This window comes from Trichogramma pretiosum, unplaced genomic scaffold (assembly GCF_000599845.2).
Source record: "Trichogramma pretiosum strain Unisexual culture from Peru unplaced genomic scaffold, Tpre_2.0 scaffold11, whole genome shotgun sequence".
In the NCBI taxonomy this organism is placed as follows: domain Eukaryota; kingdom Metazoa; phylum Arthropoda; class Insecta; order Hymenoptera; family Trichogrammatidae; genus Trichogramma; species Trichogramma pretiosum.
Genome location: NW_019641702.1, coordinates 717991 through 743968, shown reverse-complemented (window position 1 = coordinate 743968; position 25978 = coordinate 717991). Strand labels below are relative to the sequence as shown.

Below are 25978 nucleotides of genomic sequence, written 5' to 3'. Positions count from 1 at the left end.
AGTACCTACCCACTACGCCTACTCGCGACGACGACAGCGGCGCATGGGGAGCTCTATATATGGCGCGCGCGCGAACTCGCTGTCTAATTAACTCCTGACGTATAAATTAAGGCGTTACTCGCGCGCGCGCCCGATTCGAGACAAGCCAAGAGTATATTATGGTATCTCGTGCGGCAACGTTTGGCACCTCTTCGGTAACTATACGTATAGGGCTTATAAATGTGTGTGTGTATGTGTGAGGTATATAAAGGGTACGGCTCGATTGCTCGCGAGCTTCGAGCCCGAGCCATTAGCTTGATAATGTACTTGCCTACTTCGCTCGGATTATCATTTTTTTTTCATTCTTTCTTTCTTTCTTTTTTTTTCAAGCAATCGACGGGAAACTCTCTTGTGCGGCGCGCGTAAATAATTTATATAATGTATAAGTTTAATAATTCATCTATTATATCAAAGTATACACGAACTTTTCCAATGATTTAAGTAAAAAACTTTTCTCTTTCTTTACCTAGCTCCTGCTTCTTCTTCTACTATTTTTTTTTTTCAGCGGTCTCACCGCACTCGGGCGCGCGAATCGTGCGCAGCGTAAACAATGAATCTGCATCGGACAGCGGAGACAAGAAAACAAGTTCACTTAGACAGTTTTTAAACAATGCAATATAAAAAAAAAACTTTGAAATCGAATATTATACTCTCTTTTACCGCGTTAGATAGAGAGAGGCAAGAACTTTTCTTTATCTTTTTTTTTTTTTCGTTACTCGATGTATTATTAACTCCGTATATGGCACGCGCGCAGTGAAAAAGTAAGCACTTTGAAAGGCAACGATATACAGCGCGCCGCAACTTATCTGTTTTAAGAAAAAAATACTTTTTTACGGCGGTGAAAAATGATATTTGCTTTATGCTCTCTCCCTTAAACATTTTTACGAAGTCTTGGATGACGTCTCGAGTAGAAGTTTTCTCTCTCTAAAAAATAAAGGAGAATAAAATCAAAAAAACAACAAGGACAGATAAAAAATACGCGCACGCACGCACGTCCTGGGAAGAAGAAGAAGAAGAAGAAGGCAAAGATATAAGTGAATGAGCAAAAAAGTTTCGCTCGAAATATAGTGTACGCGAGAGCCGCTTCCTTCGCTGCTGCTGTCCAATATTCTCAAAGCTTCTGCTTTCTGACCCGCGTGCGTGTGTGTCTGTGTGTGTCTGTCTGTGCACGGAAACGTAGTTTACCTCGAATTATTTCACGAGAGAAAAAAAAGAGGATAGAGAAAAGGAAAAAATCAGCGCCAAAGGAAGAGTCCGCTTTAGTTGCAGAGTTGAGAAATATATTGAACAGCATTCGAAGCTGTGCACGCTGCCGCTCGGATGTCCCGGAGAGCTTATACGGTTTACGTCGTATTATGGACTTTAGAATTATGGACTATGTGACAATTTTTCAGCTTTTTGCTTTCTTCCGCGCGAAGCTCGGCCCCGAAAAATATGTCCGCTTCGTGCTCGCACAAGCAACTTCTATATAATAACGTAATTCTTTCAGAGTCCGTAGCGACTACCCCCGAAAAAAAAAAAAAAATAAAAATCCGCTAAATCAGTTCGCAGTCGCAGTGGACGGGGAAAAAAATCAACGAGCTTTTAAAAATGATCGAAAGCTTCGTCAACGAATGGCTGCGCGAATGGAGAAGCAGCCTGCACTGCATTTATAGAGAATGAAAATCTACCGCGTCCTCGCGCGCGCGCACACCCAAAGTGCTGAGCAATCCGCACGATTTACGATTCAAAAGCTAGATTTGTCTCTGTTTGTGTGTGTGGGTGCGTTGACCTGGTCTATATCGTAAAAACATTTTTACAGGCTTTCTATTAGGCGAACTAGACAGAGAGCTATAGCTAGAGCTGCGGAGTGGCTCACTGCAGTGGACGAGCTTTGTCGAATTTCAATTTTTCTTTGCGCGCGCGTGTAACGCTATCATTTTTCTGTCGACACTTGGATGCGTGCGTTTACGCGTCGCCCGCGGCTGCTAGAAGCTAGCTCGTACGTCCAAGCTGCTCTGTATACGCGTACTGCAGCTGACAACGCCTGCAGCGATAGCAGCAGCGGCGGCACAAAAAAAAATGTATTCACGTTTGACGAAATTTATGACTCCATTGGCATTGATCAGTTTCGACGCGCGCGTGCACGAGAAAGAGAGAAACGGAGGCTTCTATAAATTGCTCGACGCGACGAATATATAACACACAGCTCTCCTATGTCTGTATGTTCACTTATACACGCGGTACCTATATTCATCAGTTCTGTCCTCGAGGTAGCTCGCGAACAATGCGAACATCGTCGCGTGCACGACCACCCCGACCACCACCACCACCATCGACACGTCGAACTGTGCTTTATAACCGTACACAGCAGTCGGAGCTTTTGCCGACGAGCGGCAACGACCGATGCATGCACGGGGGTGTTTGGTCCTCGCGTGCGCGCGACGATGCTCAGGGCAATTGTTTGCAATGCCACAAATACTGCTGGCACTCTGATTGAAAATAAAAGGAGGAATGCGACGACGATTGCGCGCTTCATTTTTTTGTCTTTCTCTCCCTCTCTCACTCACTTGCGCCACAGGCGACAGAGCTCGCTGAAACCTTTTTTTGTTTATTACTCATTTTGTTTTCCCTGCAAGCTCTCTTGCGACGGACATCGATAATGCACCCAGCTCTCTCTCTCTCTCGCGCGCGTGGCTGTCTACGAAGCTGCGACGGGACACAATAATTTAACCGATGTTTATTCAACTGACTTTTTCGATGAATTTTTTTTATCTCTCTCTCTCTCTCTCCTTTACTAGTCAGCGGAAAAACGAATTAATGCCCTGCCCTGCTTGTAAAAAAAGTTCGTCGCGTCGCGCAGGAAATGTTGCCGTCTGCTGCTGTAATCAATATATATATGCGAGTCGACACGTAGATTCACACGCCAGCTCAGGTACGTTTTCAAGGGGTTTATAAATACAAATGAAGTCCGGAGAGAATGGCTTGGACGAAAATAAAAAGAATGAAAAAAAATTACGACGACACAGCTTGGCATCAGATTGTTAGCTTGCGAAAACAATATTCAAATGGTTCGATTCGAATCGCGCGTGTTTCACGCTTTTAATTGATCGCCGTCGCAGCCGTAATTAAATCGCATTGAAACGTCGGGAAACTATATAGACGCTGTAGTACGGGGGGCAGGCGCTAAAGTTTCGGGCGCAAAAATCAATCGATCATATTACATATAGAACGAAAACACGCTGGCTCGCGTGCGCGAAAATCCATACACATTTGCATCGAATGATGCACCTTGAGTTCTACCAGCATAAAGTTTTCAATTTCAGGGAAAGAGAACGCGGGAGAAAACGCCGTGTTGCTGATGAATCTTCCTTCGATGACCGCTGTGCATTGAAACCGTGATCAGACTTATACAATTATTTCGAATTTGCCACTTGCAGATTTACAGATGAAGGCACTCGCCATCTGGTGGTAGAGATTTGAAATGTTGTGATTGCGTTGAAAACTGATATGAGTTTTTCGAAAAAAGTAAAATTGTCATTTTCAAGGGCTCAAAATTTGTAACGTAAATATAACAACAAATTAGAAAAACCTCCTAATTAATGATAAATTTTAAAGTCATTTTTTGTCTTAATTTAGAGCATTTCTACCATGATAAGCTTTAATTGTTAATGATGCGTTCTGGGATTTCTGTTATCTTTTATCTGATAGTTGAATGTCTCTTTTACAAGAACTCCATGCCGAAAGTTTTATTTCACGCATTCGTCTATTTATTAATTAAATTTTTTTTTTCTCAGCCATGACATTTTCCCCTGTCCTTTATCTCTTACGTATTATCCAGTCTAGGTATAATATAAAGCCTCGAAGCCGGTGTAATGTCCTCGGCCAGGGAATAATATAAAAGTATTATAATATCGCACAATACGTAAAGCACATGCGAGGCTTGCACGGGCTGGAGCTTTTCCACAAAGGATATTGCCCAACGACCAAGCTCTTAATGCATATACCTCCTACTCGCGTATGGACGTCGGTAAAATATACAATACGGTACAAAATAGATGGACACACGCGTATATGTGCGCGAACGCAAAGTTGAACGAACTCGCGCATCGCAAGAAAGACGCCCGTCGCGGAACACGTATAGTACGTCCGACGTCGTTGTCGTGTGCATATCAGCTAGTTCTCGTTGCAGGTAGAATATATAGTATACTTATATAGCTCGGGCTCGCGCGCGAGAGTCGCGTGACCATCGGAGTCGTGTGTGTGCGTGTGTGTGTGTGTGTATAAATATAAAAGAGAAGATCGCGCGGGCCCGACATGCAGTGAACGGTGCACCTCGCGCGCACGCAAATACGCGCGTCCATTAGTGACTGCACACGTGCTGCAGCCTGCAGCTTATACCTCGCTGCAATGCCAACTTTTAACGTTGTCGTCGTCGTCGCTTTCTTTGCCCTTTTATAATATGACGATGAAACAACGCGTGCACGAAATCCGCGAGTATATAGAATCGACTACGTATATACATAATGCATGCGTGTGTCTTATCAGCCGGAAGCTCCTCGTGAATTAAACGTGTCTTTCGCGCTCCGCTTTTCTACCTGCATCGTACATATAAGTATATTTTATACACGCGCGGGCGTGTTCCACGAAGCAGACATCGAGCTCGTTCAGCGGCTTTCTATCCTTTATAATTTATATATCATACACGTAACGCGTACCGCGCGAGCTCTTGCCTATTTTCTTCCTTTTAGCTTGAGCTGTAATGCACGATGCATCATCGTTGGGATATTACACTCTGATTCGTCTGCTCGCGAGACCGAAGCTGTACGCGAAATTTTACAAAATAAAACGAGAGCGACCGGTTACAGTTTTTGCGGTTTCATCCCCGTGAAAGCTCAAAGGCTCGCGCCCTCGTTCTGCACTCGACTGCTTCTTGCGGCTACTGTATGGAGCTTTTATATGTACGCGTTTTAAAGCTGCTGCCCGAGCGATGCTACTTACATAAGGGTACAACGCGATTTAAAACTCTCATAAAAATTCGGAGCTTTTATATTTTATTATCATACGGCATAGGCACAATTCGTTCACGACTCTACGTGCGGTCAAACAATTTTTCTCCAATGGATCGTAGAGACCTTAGATGTGCATAGGACCGAGTGATGTTTACTAATCAGAAAAAACTATTGATTTAAGTGAAATTTTTTAAAGCTTATAGTAAGCCTATTAAAAGGAGTACAGCATAGATAAAAAATGCATCGAAGGGTTTATTTATACATTTTTATAAATATAAAGTCTTGCGTTGTTGCTATGCATGTGTACTTATTGTACGATACATAACTACACGTCTATTTGTGTCGTACTAATATAGTATGTCTTACAGCCGCTACGAGGTGCACATCAAATATTATGTAAACACTCAGTTATAGTAACGAAGTTATCACAATATATTGATCACTCCCATAATACCTGTATTAGTAAGACCTTTTGGTCTTTATAGTTTTGACCAACGCCTCTTTCCACCTTCATCAGTACAGAGCAGAAAAGCTCAACTTTCTCTAATTCGTTGGCTCGAACCATAGCCATCGACCTGACGCGCTCAACCGTCCGACAGGGTAATCTCAACTTTTTCGTTCGTCCCGTGTACAACGCAGGCGCATATTGATTTTGAAAATGAGTTATATTTTTTAAATTAAATTTTTTGTTCGCTTCCTACTCGAAACGCTTGCTCGAACAACGCGACAATTAAAACTAAAGTTTGCTGCGACAAAACGAGCCTGGATTGTAGCAAAATTACACGCTAGACGCTCGACCGATCGTTTCATTAAATCCTCGGGAAAACGTGAAGCGTGTTTATGGCTCTCCATCGGAAAGTACCTGTGTAGACCACCACGTGTTAAAAAAAAAAAGTACGACAGAACTCGCGCGTCGCGTGGAAGCCAATATCACCGCGTGGGAAATTACACTATATATAATATATATAAGTATAGATATACTCGTGCGTTCTCGAATGAAAGAGTTGCCGGGCGCGCGTATAATAGCCATCGCGCGCGCGCGGTCATATACAAGTCATATCCCCACGGTGTAACGTACACATTATATATATAAAAACGGTCTTGATGCACGCATAAAAAATACGACGACGAATGCAGAAATAGCGAAACCATGTATACGATACTTCTATAAAATTTCTCATTGCAGCTCGCTGCATAAAAAACGCGCAGATAATGCTATTTCTTTTCAAGCTCATATACAAACGCATAAGTAGCAGTAGTAGTAGCTTGTAGATAGTGTAGCATCAGCAGGACGCGCGCGCGCGGCTAGATGAATTTGTAAAGATAAATCCTTCTTACGACTATTATTCGGCACCCGGCAAACCGTTAATATTCATAAAGTTTACGTTTACAAAAAAGAAAATCATCGTGTATATACATCGAGCGAACGCCAAGAGAAGAAATTTAAGCTCTTTCGGAGAGCCGAGCGAGGCGTAAAAGAAAAAACGCACAACTGCTTCAACAATCGAACGCTGCGTGTTATGTGCATAGAAGCTTGCTTGCAGACTCGCACAACGTATATTATATACACGGCGTGTGTATACTGTTTGGGGTGTTATTTGGGAAGAGATAGAGAAAAAAAATACGATTCTCGGGTAGCGCATCAGCAGCATCAGCATCCAAGGGTCATATCAAAGAATTCCCAAGCTGAAAAGAGAAGCGGCGGCTGCGCAACGTTTGGCCAGAAAGAGAAGAGGCCAGGATAAAAAAGGTATATATAAGCTCGAGAGTATAAAAAAGGACGAGGGTTGGGTTGGGTGGAGGGTAGGTATAGGTATATAAGAAAACACGAGGTGGTATACACGTATACCTGCGCATTTGCCATTTTCCGCGATCGTGGACTGTGCTGAGCAATAGCGGCAGCAGACGCGCGGCTTCTTATGTACCAGCCATCCAAATCGTCTCGGCGAGCAAGCATTATATGGCATGCGCGCGTCAGATAAGAAAAAGAGCGCCCGAGAAGAGGCGCACACGTAGCCGAGCGAAGTCCAATAGTGAAATAGTGCAGCTGAAGAGCTATACAGGATATGCGGGAAAATCGTTTCGCTTATATACATACAGGAGCGCGAGGCGATCGCTCGAGCTTGGAAAAAATGCAAAGTGAATGAAAAAAAAAAAAAAACAAAAAAGATCAGAGGGGAAGTATAAGGAAACGAAGTTTATCGCGCGATGAACGCTCGACTTTTAGCTCCTCAAAATCTCGCCCCGTGCATCTTGGAGCAAGTACACATTTTCTATCTATATACAATAACTTTCGAACGCTAAATTGTTTTCTTTCTTCCAGCGCTGATCATGCGTACCGATACGTTCCTCCTATATACGCACTCAACAATAATACATCGGCCGGCATGATACAGCTACTCGCGCACTTTCTCTCTTTATCAGCAGCAGTGCGCTACATATATATATATATATTTATACAAATGCCATAGGAGTCGATACACAGAAACGCACTTGGATAATGGCCTGTACTACTACATATATAACTCGATGAAAACGTTCGCCTGGGACTGCAACTGCTGATATCATATCGAATAAATCCAATAAACTTCGTACTTATTCGCGCTGCTATCTGTCATCGAGGTGATAAGCGCAGGCAATATAATAACGAGCGGCCGAACGCGCGCGTCGACGCAGGGCGAGCTTACATGGGTATATTTATGTTGCAACGCGAGTATTATATAGAAGTAGCTCTCGTAACGAACGAAAGGGTCCATTATAATATGCTTTCGCGCTCGAGAGAGCTCTACATAAAGCAGCTTTCCTCTCTCTCTCTCTCGCGCGCACTCCATCTCTCGATAATAAATTTTAAAATTGCTCAGAGAACTCTTGCAAGAAGATAATTGCTATATCGCGCGCGGGAGCCTCGAGGGCTTGTATATATTCTATATGTACGTGGGTATGGGGCTCGGAATTTTTTAAATAGAAGTACACTTGGGGTTTGGATTCGCGTTTTCGGTAACTTTTAGAATATTGGAAAGTAGTAAGAAAGCCAAGATCATTGGCCCCAAATTCGCTTGGGTGCGGCAAAAATCGTATTAACATCGATTCAGTAGTCGTTTTTTACGTTGAAAAATCTAAAAAATATGGATACGTGTGAGTTCAATTGTTAAAAACGCTGTGGCCGTCGGTTGATTTTGACAGCTGTCAAAAACCACGTGTAGTCACAACGTGATCAGCTATCAAAATGTAGCGGAAATTTTATTTTACAGTAACATGGAACACATGTACACATTCGCCCACGAGAGCTACAGCATGAGAGCTCGCCAGAGCAGCTTGCGTGCGCTACATTTTTTTTTCTTTTCCCTCCTTTTAATCGAGTAAACGTAATTTTTCGCACCCCAGTCCTTACGCTGCATTTTGAACTGTTTATTAACTGTAAACAAGGATAATTTTCGGTTTCGAAAAAAAAGTAGGTGAATTAGCGGCGACGTGCGCGCGTAAAACCCGGTGTAATACAAAGTGCAGCGTCAGGCTGTACAATATATATATCTCGAAAATCTCCGCGAGTTTCTCCATAACCGGTGATTAAATAAGTCATAAAGTGCATGGCATTATTATGTATATATACGCGCTCACGGCGCATGCATTATATATATGCCATTATAATCCGAGTGACATTGAGTTTTAAATAATGCAACATCTCGGCGCAAGCGAGGCTCGAGCTATATATACGTATTATAAAGCTTCGTCTTCGAGAACTTGATCTCTCTCTCTCTCTCTCTCTCTCTCTCTCTCTCTCTCTCTCTCTCGTGCTCTCCGAGACCGATCCAATTTTCTCCACGCGCGCGCCCGCGGAGAAAAGTCGGCGCAGCAGAGGAGAGGATGCGTTTTCATACACGAGCGGAGGCAGAATCGCGCTGAGCTTGGCAAAGCGAGCTCGAGCCGAGTATAGCAAAGGTAATTATTTGAAAGCGAGCGAGAGTGAGAGGGAGCGAGGAAGAGAGAGAGAGAACTGAAATACATGGCGAAAACTTGAAATATGAGATATGGCGCCTTATGCACGTGAGATTACTGCCGTTTTATGATATTTCACTCTTGATGATGATGATATATATAGCTACTGCTGCACCACCACCACCACCGCCACTTGCGAAACTCAAGAGCCATAAGCCGCCCCCTCGCCTTATATAGCGCAATATGAAAGGCGAGAGCGCGTACTTATAAATGAAATTTTTCGAATGAAAGATATCATTTCGGGGCCAAAAGCTTATGCGCACACACAATACACAGTCGCGTCGAAGCGCCTGACACCTATAAAGAAGGTGTCCATAATGCCGCGTGTCTTTTCTCTGCGGCTAAATACCTCATCATATGCTGTATAAATTGCTTCATCTCTGACGAAGTCCCGTACAGGATTAATTTGCCGGAAAAACCTTACTTTTCTTTTCCTCGTGGAATATTTATAATTCAAGGACTCTTCAAAAAGAGAGAGAAAAAATCCTACACTTTAAAAAACCATTCAATTTAATCCGCTTTATACGTACGCAACAATCCTCGTGCAGTGAATGAATAATAATAATTGAACAATTTCTCTTTGAAGTCGGATAAAATTCGCGCACGACTTTTGAAATATATACGTGGCGGAGTTCAACCTAGTCTCTCAGGCCAAGTGGAAAAGTGTACGGAATATATTACACAAAGAGTCGGTCTGCGAGACGAAAAACTCGAAAAAAAAAATGAAACTAAAAAAATAAAAATACAGACCGAAAGGGCCACGTGAGCGGGTGTACATCAACCTAGCACAGGATTCGCTGCTCAAGCGCATCGTGGGTTCTACAGAGAGAACGTCGAACTCGCGTCGAGGAGCAGAAACATTTGCCAAAGTCTCTCTCTCTCTCTGCATACTCTCGCGGTATATAAACTCGGTAGTAGATAGTCTAGCGCATATCTGCCGTAAACTCGAGCTCTCGAGGAATATACTTCATTTTATCTTTATTATGCATAACGTACGTTATATATATTGCTTTGGAAGTGTATAATAATCGACGGTTATCGCGCGAGCAATATGCGCAATACACAAATTATTATACGCCCGACGACCGAAGAATCGACCCTGCGAATTAAGTATATTATATATGCGTGAAATTAAACTCGCGGCTGCTCTATACCGGTATGTATAAATTTATATATACGAGAGAGAACTCGAGCGATACAATTACGTGCCAGAAACTCCGCATTGCACTGCAGCGAGCGCGACATCCGACTGTGTGCGCGCGCGCGCCGTGTGGCCGTTTCTATTAGACAAACTCATTACTTTCCAACCCCCTTCCGCACACTTTACCCTACCGTATATAACTATTGCGTGCGGCAGTTCAAACTTGAAAGTTTGCTTATATATACACGGTCAGGCTGGTGCTGCGCTGCTACCGCTGCTTTTTTCGTCCACTCATCTCTATTTTCACGCCCATGTTCCGCAAGCTCGACGTTAAAAAATAAAAAAAAAATAAAATAAAAATAAAAAAGGAAGGAAAGAAAAAAAGAAGAAGGGAGTGAATTGCACATTGTGTGTCGCACGCGAGAAAGAGAGAGAGAGAGAGAGAGAGAGAGAGAGAGCTTGGAAGCTTGCCGAAAATTCATAGTGATGAAGCGGAGAGACGCGCGGAAGCTTTAAGAGTGCGTGGCAGAGCGAGAGAGAAGGTGCGAAGCGGAACATTAATCTGGCTGACGTAAATCTAGCTTGCCACTGCTGCCGTTGCCACTTCTCGTTGGCTCCTCTGCTGCTACTGCACACGCCTTCCCGGCGCGATTAATTTTTTAATGAAACACTTTTAACTGCAAGATTTTTACAAGATTTACCTTAGTGGCTTTCGAGATAAATGGACTGGCTCTTTTGGGGCGTGTGACACGTGATGAGCCCCCGAGTAAGAGCAAAGAATATAAAATAAAAACTTTATTAATCTGATATTTTATAAAATGTTTATAAAGTTTTTAAAATTTATCGTTACTCGCTTTCGAGGTACGTACATGGAAAAATGTCAACGTTGAATTAAGATAATATATGTTTCAAGTGGTAGAAATGACGACGAACAAAATTATATTTATATCATTTGAGAAGGATATATCAATAATTATAAAAATGAATGCTTATGAATAAAAATGAATAAAAAAGAAATGCTTGCCAAAACTGACGATGGAAATCTATGAATGTTGCACGATTTCTACATAGATCGATAAGTATTCTTGCGTTAAAAATAGTACCATTGTATTATTATCATTCATTTAAAGATAGACAATCCATTAATCTGTAATAATTTAATCATTAGGCGAGATGTTTCTCTTTAATTTCGTAGGTCTAATTTCGTCGAACGGAGCTCGGAAATACAGAAACAATGTTGAAAAATTATACCGACCTAATACATACGTTCAAGTACCTTGAAAAGTTATGTAAAGCATCTGTCAACAACAAGTATCAAAACATCACACGTATATCGCTTGTGTATTGTTCGATATCATTCGTGTGTCATGTGTTTACATTCATGCTTGGACCGTTACAATTAAAACTTTTCGTATTCAAACACATCAGGAACTTAAGGTACGGAATTGATGTGCTTCCGATGGAATTAACATGTTAAAAGTAATGGAGTGTATGTGTGCATATAATATGACACACAAAACAAGCGAACTATATACCGGTCGCGAGACACTCGCTGTATTATGGTATTTAGGAATAAGCGCATGTAGGCACACACATACACACCTATCTACATCGCGCAGAAAGCGTGTATAGCTTCTCTAAGTAGGTATACATCACCCGCGGTGATATTATATTATTATTATATATATAACGGCATGACTGTGCAGAGGTGCACGTCACGCAACGAAAAAGCGATGTACACATAACGAAACACACACACGTATAGATACACAGTAGGGCGTCCGCCTAGATTACGCGGCCGGCCGACTTCAATTTCTTTTCCCGCGATCGCCCCTTACGTAAGTGCAATACACAACACGTGCGATATGCGCATCTTCTGACGGACGGACACACTTACACATTCGAGGCAAATAATAATATAATAATAAGCCGCGTATGTAACGCGAAGCCGCTTAGATCGAACATTTTTTTTCCATTTTTTCTTTATAGGCTTTGGCAATTTCGTTGTGCTGCAGGAATACACCAAGCGAGCTCGTGGTCTTTGAACACATGCTTTCGATGAGAACATTTTTCGCTATAGCCGCGATCTACGTTATCGAGGGAAAATAGTTTTCTTTTTTTATTGCAGTTTGAAAACAATCTAAGACGACCTTATACGGCTCGAGTTTTCTACATTATTATACATAATACCCAAACGAAGCTCGTGTGTGATGCGCCAAAGGTAGAAAGTATCTCTCTCTCTCTTTCATCATCCACGGACTATGTCTTCTTCTGTGTACGAAAACGGTTCGTCAGCACAAAAGTTTGATTTATCCAGCAGGGACCAATCGATCGATCACTCGTCGTCCCTTGCCGCGTGTCTCCCTTCAGGGCCAGAGAACTCGATCGACGAGTTTTCGGGGAAAAAATAAAAAAAAGAGAGTTTGGGAGTTGGCGTTGGCGCAACGCATCGCGCTGGCTCACGCGCACGAAAAGGGCGAGATCACATTTTTTTTACTACTATCAGGGTTTACGTAGTAGTTTTCTCGCGCGCTCGATCTATATAACACGGCGGTACATGGACACGCGATACTGAAACGATCGTCGGCGCGATGGGTAGTACACTCGGTATTATTATATAGCGACGCAGTGATATCGCGCGCTAAAACCGAGTTACGTATGCGATAACTATGCACGAGCGAGTACGCGTAGATATGGTTAAACTCGTCATCGCGCCGTATCATATATATTTTTTATTTTATTCTTTTATTACTATATCCGGGTTACGTGATACCTCGCGATACGAGCGATCTGCCCGCGTGCGGTCATGCGGGCCTATATATGGTTCGCTGCTGCACGCATAAAAGCTCGAAGCCGGTTATAATATATTCACTTTTTTCCACGCATCGTTCCTTCGGCTCGTCTTATCTCGGTCTCGCTACCGTCGCCATGCCACCCCCACGGGTCAATATATTCTCGCGTCGCTTTATAAGCCCGCGTTTATATCGGCCCAAGGCATGCGTGAAAAATATCACTCGCTCGCGAGAACATCTTCTAGCTGAGGTATATATAAAGCTCGTCCCAGCTGTCTAAGACGTTGGCTTGTTTCGGTGTGTATATAATAATATAAAAGACGAGTCGGTAAAAAAGTTGAGCCGTTAAGCCGCGCGCATGGACGATAGTTTTACGATCGTTCGTAACGCGTGTATATTACCTTGGCTCGACTCGACTCGAGACTTCGGACTCGTGGCCGCAGCGAAATTATAATGCATTATTATGACTGTATCCTTAACGACAAGACAAATGTCCGAGAGAGTCCTGCAGCAATTATTACCCGCGCGCGGGGCACGGCACATATATACAGGAATACGGAACGTGAGAAGATGAGCGGACGATGAGAGAAAGAGAGGAGGACGTTGAAAGTAGTGAGAGAGAGAGAGATTAGATAGACTTGACCGAGCTAGCTCTCAGATCAGAAAGTTTAGGTCACTGCAGCGGATCGCTGCTGCTGCTGCGGAGAGAAGCTGCGGACTGAAAGAGACTGTCAAACCGCTGCGCGCTTGTGGTGTAAGTACTACTATAGTCGCTCCTCCGTGTCCCGATTATGCAAATGAGCGCGACGACGTCGACTCGAAGAGTTCGCCTATAAGCCAAGAGAGCTGGGACCGGTCGAGTCCATCCTATAATGCGTCGCGCCTTGTAGCCACACTCGTGTTGCTGCTGTTCTTGTATAGCTGTGCGTTCGCATTTTATGCAGCGACGCGACGACCGACCGACCGTTCGTAGCGGTAAGCCGACGAAAAAAAAAAACAACTTAATTTTTTTCCTACGGAATTTCAAGCGTCCAGGAAGTGAAAATAAAAAGAAGCCGAGCAATAAAAATAATAACGATAACAGGCCGAGAGGAGTTCATTCGTTGGCCGGAGTTTACAGACCAAGAAAATTAGCCTCTCGCTCTTCTCTTTGCAGGGCCCTATAGTCGTCGTGAACGCGATGAAACTCATTTTTACGAGCCAATATATATACGCACACACACAGACACGGAGGTGGTCTGTGTGCCGTTTGAGCCGGCAGCGGCTCAAAAAGCCCCTTTTTCCCCGGCCCGGAACGGTGACTTGTTCCTCAAAGGCTCCGGGAGTAAAACGCGAATTTACAAGTTCGATAGGGCCGATTGAATGCGCACGTGAACTCCCAGTCGATATGCGTGTGGGTGCATATCTATATAGAGCGGCGAGCCTTTCATGTTCATATAGACGGTGACTTCTTTATTGATTTTCTACTTCGAGCTTTTTCATGTATATGGCCGGTTCTGCGTCGATGCCAAAACTTTTCGATTGAGAAAATAAAACTTCGAGCGATATTTAAAAATGTATGGGAAACGCCCGAAAAAAGCTCTTTTCTCTCGACGATTATAATATACACGCTACTCGAGCTTTTGATCTGACATTTTCTGTGCGTTTTCGGTTAAAATGGCTTCTACGCCTCTTAAACTCGTCGAACCATTATAAAAATTTTAAAGATATAATACCTCTTAGTCCGGATTAAATTTGTAATGCGGTTACATTTTCGACCTTTATGTTTCTCTCTATAATCCGCAAGCTCCCAGAGAGCTCAGCTTTTTATAATAATGGAAATAACCACTCGCAGTCCTTAATTAAAAGAAATACCAAAAGTTTCCGAAAATGTTAATAAAATTAATCTTATATATTTCTCGCAAAAACTCGTGGATCGTTCGATTTTTCGGAGAATCGGTCATATACAATAATACACGAATTCACTCCCGTATTCTCGAGTCTTTTCAAGCGCGGGGCAGCTTTTTTTTCATAATACTTTTTCATTACTTATCTAACACATTCGATCGCGCGGCTGATTGAGCTAAAAATCGCTTTCATTCGAATCGACGTTGTTGAATTCCGCGCGAGCTAAATATATATTCGCTCTTGAATTATTCATGCATAAAATATCATATATACCGCGTAACGCCGAGAATTACTTTTATGCAACCCACGACTAGAAGCTTACAATAATAACGCGTCTATTGTGAGACGACGACGACGACGATATGGCGTACTTACCGAGTATCGTGCCCGTGTAGGAATGGCTCGTGTCGAAATCGATGGGACCGCTGGAACCCTCGAAAACGGCGTCGTCGGTAAATAATCCGGAGTCGCGCACCAAGCGCATCGTCCATTGCCTGCGAACAGAAAGTTAAACGAGTGGTTTTTATTACTGCCTGTTAGAGTTGAAAGAGTTATGTGTGTGTGCGTGTGTGTGTGGATTTTGCAACGCGCGTCAAAACTTTTCCTCGCTCGCGCTTGTACGTATCCTAACGAATTGGCCCGCGCTCTTTTGTCCAGACACTACGACCATGTGTGGGAGGGGTGGATAAAAAAAAAATAAAAAAAATAAATGTTTTCGCTGTGAATTATTGAGCTTGCGATGTATACGATTCAGAAGGCGAGAGCCGTACGAAGCGCAATCGCTCGCGCGCTAAAAATCATCCGAGGTCGGATTAATCGACGAGCCCCCGAACCTATAATACCGAAACTGTATATAATACATAATGTGTAAGCTTAATCCGTTGTACACAACAAACAAAGTGTAAAGAAAAAAAATTCCCCTTGCATTAATCTTAAAATCTGATAAGGCTAATCTTTGAGAGAGCTAATCTGAAGTAAGCTTTGCATGCACGCACGTGTGCGCGCGGGCGGACACAGCTCGCGAAAAGCTCTCGTATATACTAAGCGTTCGCTAAAAGAAACATTGAAAAAAAAGGTAGGGAAATTAAAAAGCAACCTTTAAAATTGATACATAATTCAAGGATAATAGAATAAACCGGCTTATCCGGCTTGTGTTACCCTTCGTATCGATGAAATAAATATAAAAGTTCTTTAGTACTTTTATACAGTTACAGCGCTTGTTAGAATAAGAATTATCTTTTAAAAAGTAATCATTTTCATGATTTCAAAAAGCAGTACATAACAGGATTCATGCAGTGAAACGTGTCTTCCTGACTTATACAATTATTCTGACTTCGCCACTAGCAGATTTACATATTTAAATGTATTCGCCATCTAGTGATGAAGACTGAAAATAGTATTGACTTATTCACAACGTTTATAAAATAGTCTACATTTTTCACAAAAGTAAAATTGAGCTTTTTCGTTATTAAACCATTATTAATGTTAACTAACAACTAAAATCACTAAGTTGATAACCAATGTTCGAGTTGATAATATTCAAATACAAGTTCTCACCTTTTACTTTTTTTTCATCGGTGGTTTCATCCATATTGTACGTAACATTGGCCACTACTACATACACTATGGATAGCGAAGTCAAAGGTCGCGACTTTGCTCGGATTATGTATAGGACTCGGCGTAAATCCGTGACGGACTGCGCGTTTGAGTAACTCGGACGATCTCCGCTCCAAGAGAGAGAGAGAGAGAGAGAGAGAGAGAGAGAGAGATAGAGGATAAAGCTTCGGGTTGCACAATCTGCAAATCGCATACGATATAATACACGTATAGTTCGATCCAGCTGTATATATATCCCTGGCTCGACGGACGACACACAATAATATAAGCGGAGTTGCCGCTGCTGCTGTGCCGCGGGGCGCGATCAACGACGACGCGTACGTAAGGTTCCGCAAGCTCGAGCATTGCGCTTCTAGCTGCTTTTGCTTGCACATGTGCTAACGTACCAAGTATACAACTGCTCGGTCAGGGTTAGGTCTTGTAGTATAGATAATTGTACACACACACACATGCTGCTGGCGTCGCATTATCGAATAAGAGAATATCCGACGTGCTCTGACCGTGGTCGAAGCTAGGCTACTCTCTCTTTCTCTCTCGTGTGGCTATTTGTGCAGCCAGCGGCAGCAAACGTTATATATATAGTATATATAAAAACATCTGATCGCGCCTATCCAAGTTGAAGTTCAATAGAGCTCGAGCTTCTCCGGCGTTTCTAATACGCGTGTGAATGAAGAAGCCCCGGCCGCTCGTGAGTATATTCATTATGTGTGTGTGTATGTACATCGACTCATGCCGATGCGGCTTCACGACGAGCATTACTCGGCACTGCTGCATCGTATACAAACTCGCTGCAAGTTCATATTTATATCATACGTATATTTATACTATGTATAGGTGTTTACAGGCAGGCGTTGTGTATTTATATACGTACACGGAGCCTTCTATGCGCCCGTATAGCGTAGTCCGTTGATTTAAAATGCGTGATCGAAGCTATTGCATAATAGCTATTGTATTTTGTTTCCTCGTCGAGAAAGCTCAGCTGTGATTAAACCACGTGTCGTAAATTAATTTTGTTAACATGTTTGTTAACTAGTTTGAATTTTCGCCAAAATTCTGTGTGTTTGTGGGCTATGTTTACAGTCTTTACAGATCATTAAAACGATTATGTAATACACAAATGTAATTGTATAATCGTACACCGTTGTAACTTATCGATTTTATGGATTTTGTAGATTTATAATTGTATTAGAAATAATAATTCGTGTTTCCAACAACAGATTCAGCGTTCTCGCCAACGAATTTCGAGTCCGATAAATTTCCGAGTTAAAATTAATTATTTTGAAATAGGACGATGTCTTATTTTACTATCATTTATTAATAAAAATTGAAATCATCGAATTATCGGTAGGAATCTTTTCGCCAATGTATCGATATCGGTTGTTTTTTTATTACAACCTTATAATGCACTCGGTCGGTCTTCATAAAGTTACGAGCTACGTTCGGCGTACTGCGCCGTACACGAGATGTACATCGCAATTCTCTGCGCGCGCGTTCATTTTCACGCCTCATTGCTCCCGCGCGTTCATAAGGATCGATCTTATAGCTGCAGCTTACAAGCTATTCGTTCGTTTCTTTTTGTTACACGGCATCTCTGAACGGGCTGCACCGCGCGCTATAATCAGGACGATTCGCGCAACCTTGGTCGCGCGCGGCCGCGAGTTTTCTTCGAGAAATTATACGCAGCGTAGTATCGGCTGCTTTTCCAACGCGCTTGGGTACTTACAACAGGTATGGGTATAGGTATAAGGTACCCATGATGCGAACGCAGCTGAGTGCGGAATCGGCTGGATCGATGCGATCCGCAATATCTGTCTATACAGGTATGTATCGGTGCGAGTCTCTCTTTCTCTTTCTCTTTATATTGCACGACAACTCGACGCTCTCGCGCTAATCCCGTTACGAGAGGCCGCGCGTTAGAGAGCGGCACAGGTAAGCGTGTACAGCAGTATATATCTATAAAGGTAGCGCGACTTTTCAATGTCACGCGGCCGCGCACGGTATTATATATGAGCAATTCTCCAAATGAAACGCATTTTTTGAGGTAGAATCGCGACAAATTTTTTTTTCAACCTACGTGGATACGGACCCCCGGGAAATGTTTTTGGGGGTCCTAGGAACATGTAACCACGTAGGAACCATTGAAATTTCAATAGTGCTTATTTTTATAGCTACTTTTGTGATTTAGAGGACGAAAAATCATGTTTTCTCGTAAATGCGGCTAATTACTCAATTTCTAAGTCGCTGAAAAAGTATCAAAACTCATCTAAAAAAAATAACTGGCTACTGTGTTCGATAGGAAATTTTCTCAGCTTTCCAATGGTGGTATCAGATTTTCCGATAAGTCGCACATTCACCGAGAAAATCGCCATCAAACATGCCAAGCTAAATATCTCGAAAAACTCGGTACGGAAAAAGTGATCTTTGAGGTTTAATTTCGATTTTTCCTCGTGAAAATGAAATTTATCGAAAAATCTGACTACACCATGAGAAAGCTGAGGAAATTTCCTATCGAAAGCATATCTTTATTTATTTTTTCGGTGGAATTACGAGCTAGTTTTGATTGTAGCGAGCCGAAAACCTCGCGACCGCGCTGAATCAGCTCGGAAACAGAAAACAGCGAACAACGTAAAAGAAATTCCCATGTATAACATTGTAATTCGACTCAAAAAATAAATGAAGATATGCTTTCGATAGAAAATTTCCTCAGCTTTCTCATGGTGCAGTCAGATTTTCCGATAAATTTCATTTTCACGAGGAAAAATCGAAATTAAACCTCAAAGATCACTTTTTCCTTACCGAGTTTTTCGAGATATTTAGCTTGGCACTTTTGATGGCGATTTTCTCGGCGAATGTGCGACTTATCGGAATATCTGATACCACCAGTGGAAAGCTGAGAAAATTTCCTATCGAACACAGTAGCCAGTTATTTTTTTTAGATGAGTTTTGATACTTTTTCAGCGACTTAGAAATTGAGTAATTAGCCGCATTTACGAGAAAACATGATTTTTCGTCCTCTAAATCACAAAAGTAGCTATAAAAATAAGCACTATTGAAATTTCAATGGTTCCTACGTGGTTACATGTTCCTAGGACCCCCAAAAACATTTCCCGGGGGTCCGTATCCGCGTAGGTTGAAAAAAAAATTTGTCGCGATTCTACCTCAAAAAATGCGTTTCATTTGGAGAATTGCTCATATATACACGCGGTCGCTCTCTGCTGCGGTTTTCTCCTCCTTCTTTTTTATATACCTATATATAGCTCCTAATAATCAGCTGTGCGGTAGCTCGAAAAAGATGCCAAGATCGTTGACACACAAATATCATCCAAGCACGCGCGGTCGATTCAGAAAAAAAAAGATTCTCGTCGAGTCCTCCTCCTCTCGCTATCGTGCAGTGTATCTATTTATTCTGTAGCTCGCACACACAGTTGAAATATCGATTATTATCATATTTAAAACAATCGAAACACACTCGCTCGAGCGAGAGAGCAATACGCATTGTTTGCGGTATGAAATTTGCAAAGAGGAACAGAAAATGTATACCGTAGCTCTCGAAAAATCGTTTCCTCCCCCGATGTATCAAATTTTATGTACAAATGACTGTTGCGCGTGCAGCGCAGCCTCGAGATCTAAATATTTAGCTTATTTGTATAGGCTTGATGATGCAGGGGAAAAGTGTACATAGCATAAAAGCATAGCACGCGCGCGCGTCGACAATGAATACAGAAGCAGTAGCAGGAAAGATGATAAAACTGGAAATGAACCAAAGCGCGCACGGGGGTTTATGTTTTATGTGACCTAATTAGCTCGTGCGCAAACACTGTATATAATACCTGGGCGCATATACACACGTACATACAACTCGCACAGCTGGATCGAATGAAGAATAATATTTTATGCGTAAATTATAAAGTTTTAATTAATATAGAGAGAGAGAGAGAGAGAGAGAGAGAGAGAGAGAGAGAGCCCGCAGACAAAGTACAGATGCGTATAATAATACGTGTGCTAGGAGGGTCGGATGTATAAAGAGAGGCGAAGAATAGACGCCGAAAGAAGAGGACTGCGTCATTTATTATCCTGTGAATTATTCTAGCTCTCGTTTCGCGAATGTGTATTCGCGTGTGCGCAGAATAGAAATAGCTACGACAGCCTCGACGCGCGAGTTCGTATGGCATTATACTAATGCACATATCGCAGTAAGACGCGCTTTCGTTATTTGGCGAATACACAGCGCAACGTGGCTCGTGTATGCATACACGTGGTTCGTTCAAAAACAAACAGATACGCAATTATAATATGATTGTTGGATTATACACATAGTCGTTCGCGATTCTTTTTTCGTTCCTCGAGCGTATGAAATTAAGCACTTATCGTACGTATCGTCTAATAAAAAAAAATAACGATGAGCATAGTTATGCGCGCGACACCTTTACGAGCTATCTACACTAGATGTTGGTAGCTTTGAAATTAGCTGTAGAACGAGCAGGAAATTTTAAATTGGAATTAATTTTTGCTAAATTTTGTTTCATTTCCCCAGTGTAGCTCGAGTGCACAAGACTCCTGGGTGATCTGCTCTTATTACATAAAATACTAGTTGAACATTAGATTTCTCAGAGAACCGGCTGCATACATTTATGGGAAAATTGTTTCAATTCTAGTTCATGTAAGCCATGTGAGTAGAAGATTTTTTTATAAATAGAACAAAATTAATAACGTTTTAAATAATTTATTTTTATTCAAAATTGAAATATTTCAGTGCATGATTTTTTTAAATTACGTATTTTATATTACATATTGCTAAGTCTCCATTATGTACAAATGTCTACGAAGAAATCTCAACTTTCTCGGTCACCACTTTATCATGTACCTTCGTGATGTACGGTGTGCCGTTATTACCGTGTACTGCAAGTATGTGACTTCTAAGGTGACCTCTCCAGCCAAATGATTTGTGACAGATATCGCACTCGTAGGCTTTGGTATGATTATGTACTACACTTATGTGCGATTTCAGGTCACTTAAATAAGCATATGACTTGGGACAAATCTCACATTTATGTTGTTTGTCGCCATTGTGTACTATTTTTATGTGAGATTGGAGTCGATAATTTTTTCCAAATGATTTGTGACAAGTCTCACATTTGAATGGTTTGATTCGATCGTGTACTATATTTATGTGATCTGTGAGTTTACTCTTCCTTGATAATGACTTGTTACACAATTCACACTTGAAGGGTTTGATACCTTTATGTGTCTTCATGTGATCATCGAGTCGACTCTTGAGCCAGAATGATTCATGACAAGTCTCACATTGAAATAGTTTGATTTGATTATGTACTGCATTCATGTGTACTTTGAGGTGATCCTTGCGATTGTATGATTTATGACAAATCTCACACTCGAAAGATTCGATTACTCCTTCATGTACTCGCTTCATATGCGTTTTCAGTAGATTTGGGTACCCAAATGATTCGTGACAAATTTCACATTCGTGGGGTTTTCTTCGATTATGCACGGCATCCACGTGAATTTTGAGGTGACCTTTTTGTGCAAACGACTTGTCACAAAAATCGCACTGAAAAATTTGACTACGATCATGTACTGCGTTTTTATGAAGAAATAAGCTTCGCCGGTAGGCATATGATTTGTGACAAATTTCACATTCGAAGGATTTGATTTTATCATGTACTGTATTTGTGTGACTCTTGAGGTCACTCGGGTATCCAAATGATTTGTGACAAATCTCACATTCAAAGGGTTTGCTACGTCCATGTACTCCATTTATATGTTTCTTGAAATCACTCGCGTATCCAAATGATTTGTGACAAATTTCACATTCGAAGGCTTTCATACGTTTATGTACTACCCTTATATGGTCTTTGAGATGACTTTCTTGTCCATACGTTTTGTGGCAAATGTCACATTTGAAGGGTTCTTTCTGTTTATGTATTGACATCATGTGCCTTCCAAGTGTATACTGATCTCCAAATGCCTTATTACACATCTCACACTTAAAGGGTTTGATGTGTGCTGCGTTAACATGAAATTTTAGCTGACTTTGGAATTTAAATGATTTATGACAAATTTCACATTTACATGGTTTGATGCTCTTATCTTTTCCTTTAACATTTTTTTGACACAAATTACGTTTTTGAAGTAATTTAGTTTGAATAGTTTTTTCCAATATTTTTGCCTCCTTGGTTTCGTTAATTTTAAATTCTTGAAACTGGCAATTTTTTTCATAATTGAATCCTTTTTTAATTGAAATAATCAGCTTTTTATTGTTTAAGTAATTAGACTGATCTTCGTTTCCTGTTGTCGCAATAGATGGGTTACATTGATTATTAGTTTCAATGTTGCAGTTTTCCTCTTTTATAGAGTCCAGATCAGGTTCAACAACTTCAAAATCTCTTTCGTCTGTGGGCTCTTTCTTTTGATTTTTCTAAAATTAAAATTGTGTTGTTAATAGTGAAAAAGATAACATAATATAAATTATTCAACTTACTGATAATTTATCATATGATTCAAAGCTTCTAGATTCATAAGTTTCAGTTGAGAAGAAATTATAATCATCACCTACATTTTGCTCCTCCTTCACGCTGAAGAATAATCAAGTTTAATTAAGAAATCAAATCAAAAAAGTTCTTATAATCCCTGATAGAAAATTGATCAGCTCAACAGAATGATATGGCCAGAACTAATTATTACAACTGGGCAATTGTTGCTCATTTTATTAGCCATTAAACTAGTCATAAACTGGCTAGTATACATTATATCAAAACAAAATTAAATATTTAAGGTTTATACTTACAACTAAGAATTTTGTTGTGATATAAATTTTATAATAATACTTTCAATACAATTTTTCAAACATTAAACGGGGTTTTGTAGAGAAATTTTATGTTATTTTTTCACATTAGTAGGATTTGAATTTATGAATTTTTGAAAAATATTTCAGATTTCTCCCAAAAGTTTAAAAATAGATTTTTTGTATCATCCGATGAGACCAATTATGGAATATGTTCTTGCAAGGGCCAAAATCTAACTTTTTAGCAAAAAGATTTTTTAACAGACAGGTTTTGGTAGCACTCAAAGGATGTAAAAACGTATTTCTCTTGTTCAAATAAATTCTTATAATTTGGCTACATACAAATACTATCAAAATGTTACTAACAATCAATAAATTGATTTATTTGGGTGAGACGTCATTATACAGCTGAGGTCAGACAGTACTGCTTAACAGTTTTCAAGTGATTCAAATGACTAATAACTTTATTAAAATTGAGCAGTTGTTGACCAGATTAATGGCTAGTAATATTATATCGTTTTTAGTACACACGATTTATGGCAAAGTTGGACGATAGCTGCCTAATAAATTGACTAATAAGACTCAAGTTAAGAATAAACTAGTCAGGATGTGCTGATGCTTTCTACCAGGGATGCACAGAAAAATATATACCTGATATTGTTCTGGTGGTTTTCCATTGCTCGTTATTTTATATGTTCACTGCGAGTTTTCTCTGATATGCACCGAGGAAATATTCACAGTTATATGTCATGTATAGACAACTCTATATTCCTTGATTGAACCAACTTTTACGGGTATAATTTTTCAACGCTTGTTTACTGCAAGAATTACTTTTTGCTAGCGACTTGTGAACACTATTTTATCGTAAAATTACGACTTTACACAATGATAGTCAGCACAACACGACACACGTGTACACGTTACGGATTACGGTGTAGTAAATATATGCTGAGCTCACTGCCGAGCGGCAAGCAGAGCACATGTAGTTGCAGAACGTTCAGCGCACTAGCCTCAGTAACACGTATGGTCAGGTGGCGCTAGTGCAATCGACTTCGTGCAGTGCACGACTAGCAGTCTGTTTGTTTACATAAATAGGTCGCGACAAGCTGTCATTTATTAATAATCTTAATAATTATTTTAATAATTATAATAATTATGCTTTTAAAGATTATAATAAATTTTTTAACATTTTTTAACTTACATCATTTCAAATTAAGGGCTCAAAGTTAGGTTAAATTGATTTAAATCCTACATTTTTAGCATTAGACTGTCAAAAGGAGATATTTATTGAAAAAAGAATATAACAACCTTTATCAGTACACAAGTAATAAGTGCTTTACCCAATTCAATAACTAAAAAATTGAGTTTTCATTGTTATGATATCAAAGACCTTAAGCGATAAGTATTTGATTTATTTTAGCTTCTTGTCATAAGATACTAAGCCAACATATGAATCAATTCGAGTTAATATATAAACATAAAATTTGCTTTTGATAGCTCTATTAAAACAAATTCAGTCTTTGAAAGCAAATCTTATGTTGAAGTGTTTTGTTGGGGTGATTTGTACACAATCATTCCAATAAAATTACCAATTTAGCCTTTGAATGCTAAACTGGCATTAATAGACCATTTCAAAGCAAGTCTTTTGCCGATATATTTTTTGGGCTTATATATGCACAGATAATTCAATAAAACTTCCAATCTGGCTTTTGATAAATAAAATTGCATTATTAAAGTATTCAAGATCAAGTTTTATATTGACGTATTAACTGAATCGAGTCATATAATTTATTTCCAATGGGAGATTTTATTTTTCAAAAAAACTATACTTTTATTTGTACAGCCTAACGCTTGTAAATGTGAGATTTGAATAAATTTAACCCAGCTATAAGTCCTCAAAAGAAATGAAATCAATTATTTTTCTTTGAAATTATTTACAATGTAGATTGTTGTTTCTTAATCAAGAGGTGCGGTAGCACCTAGCCGGCAAAGTATAAAAAAAATTATAAAAAAATAATTTTTAAAAAAAAATTTATTTAAAAAGAAAAAATTAGTTAGAATTTGACAAAAAAAAATTTAGAAAAAAAAAATTTTTGAAAAAAACATTTTTGAAAAAAAAATTTTTTCAAAAAAAATTTTTGGGAAAAATTTTGAAAAAAGAAAAATTTTGAAAAAAAAAATTTTGAAAAAAAAATTTTGATATTCAAAAAACAATTTTCAAAAAATTGAAAAAACAATTTTCAAAAATTTTCAAAAAAAATGTTTGCGCAAAAAATTATTTATTTATACAAAAAAAATTATTTTATGTGTTAATTCATTGAAATTAGCCTTAATTAGCTGAGAATTGTCGGCTGGGTGCAGCGCACCTATACATACACCGAAAACGCCAAATCAAAAAAAGCTAGTTCGAGATGGGGTACTTCCCGTACTCAGAGAGATATAAGATAGGTATCATTCGATAGGGGATCCAAAATCATGAACCCATGCAAATTTTTGGATGATTTGGTGCATTGGTTCAAAAAATTGGACCATCCAAAGTTTTTTTACCGTCAAATCACGTTTTTTCTAAATTTTTTGTCAAACATGAGTCAGCCACGAGATCTCGGGAAATACTTAACCGATCGAAATTCTGACGCGAGATTTCGAAAGGTATACAGCTCTACTACAATAGTTCACTATCAGAATTTCCGATTTCCCGGAAAATTCGTCTTGT

At 40.1% G+C, this 25978-nt stretch overlaps 2 protein-coding genes across 2 annotated transcripts in view; both read right to left on the bottom strand.

Moving 5' to 3' along the window:
* LOC106651781 (disintegrin and metalloproteinase domain-containing protein 10) overlaps positions 1-25978 on the bottom strand; it is an 88846-nt gene that overhangs the window by 37627 nt on the left and 25241 nt on the right. Inside the window, exon 3 of the mRNA XM_023462668.1 lies at positions 15222-15340. Within this exon, the coding sequence (XP_023318436.1) occupies positions 15222-15340 (119 nt within the window). The remainder of the gene's footprint in view (positions 1-15221; positions 15341-25978) is intronic.
* On the bottom strand, positions 21224-24231 carry LOC106651912 (zinc finger protein 595-like). The gene is made up of 3 exons (XM_014370607.2): positions 23917-24231; positions 22963-23056; positions 21224-22899 (listed from the first exon to the last, which is right to left on the bottom strand). Exons 1-3 carry the CDS (start codon positions 23940-23942, stop codon positions 21283-21285), a joined length of 1737 nt encoding a protein of 578 aa, XP_014226093.1. The 5' UTR covers positions 23943-24231; the 3' UTR covers positions 21224-21282.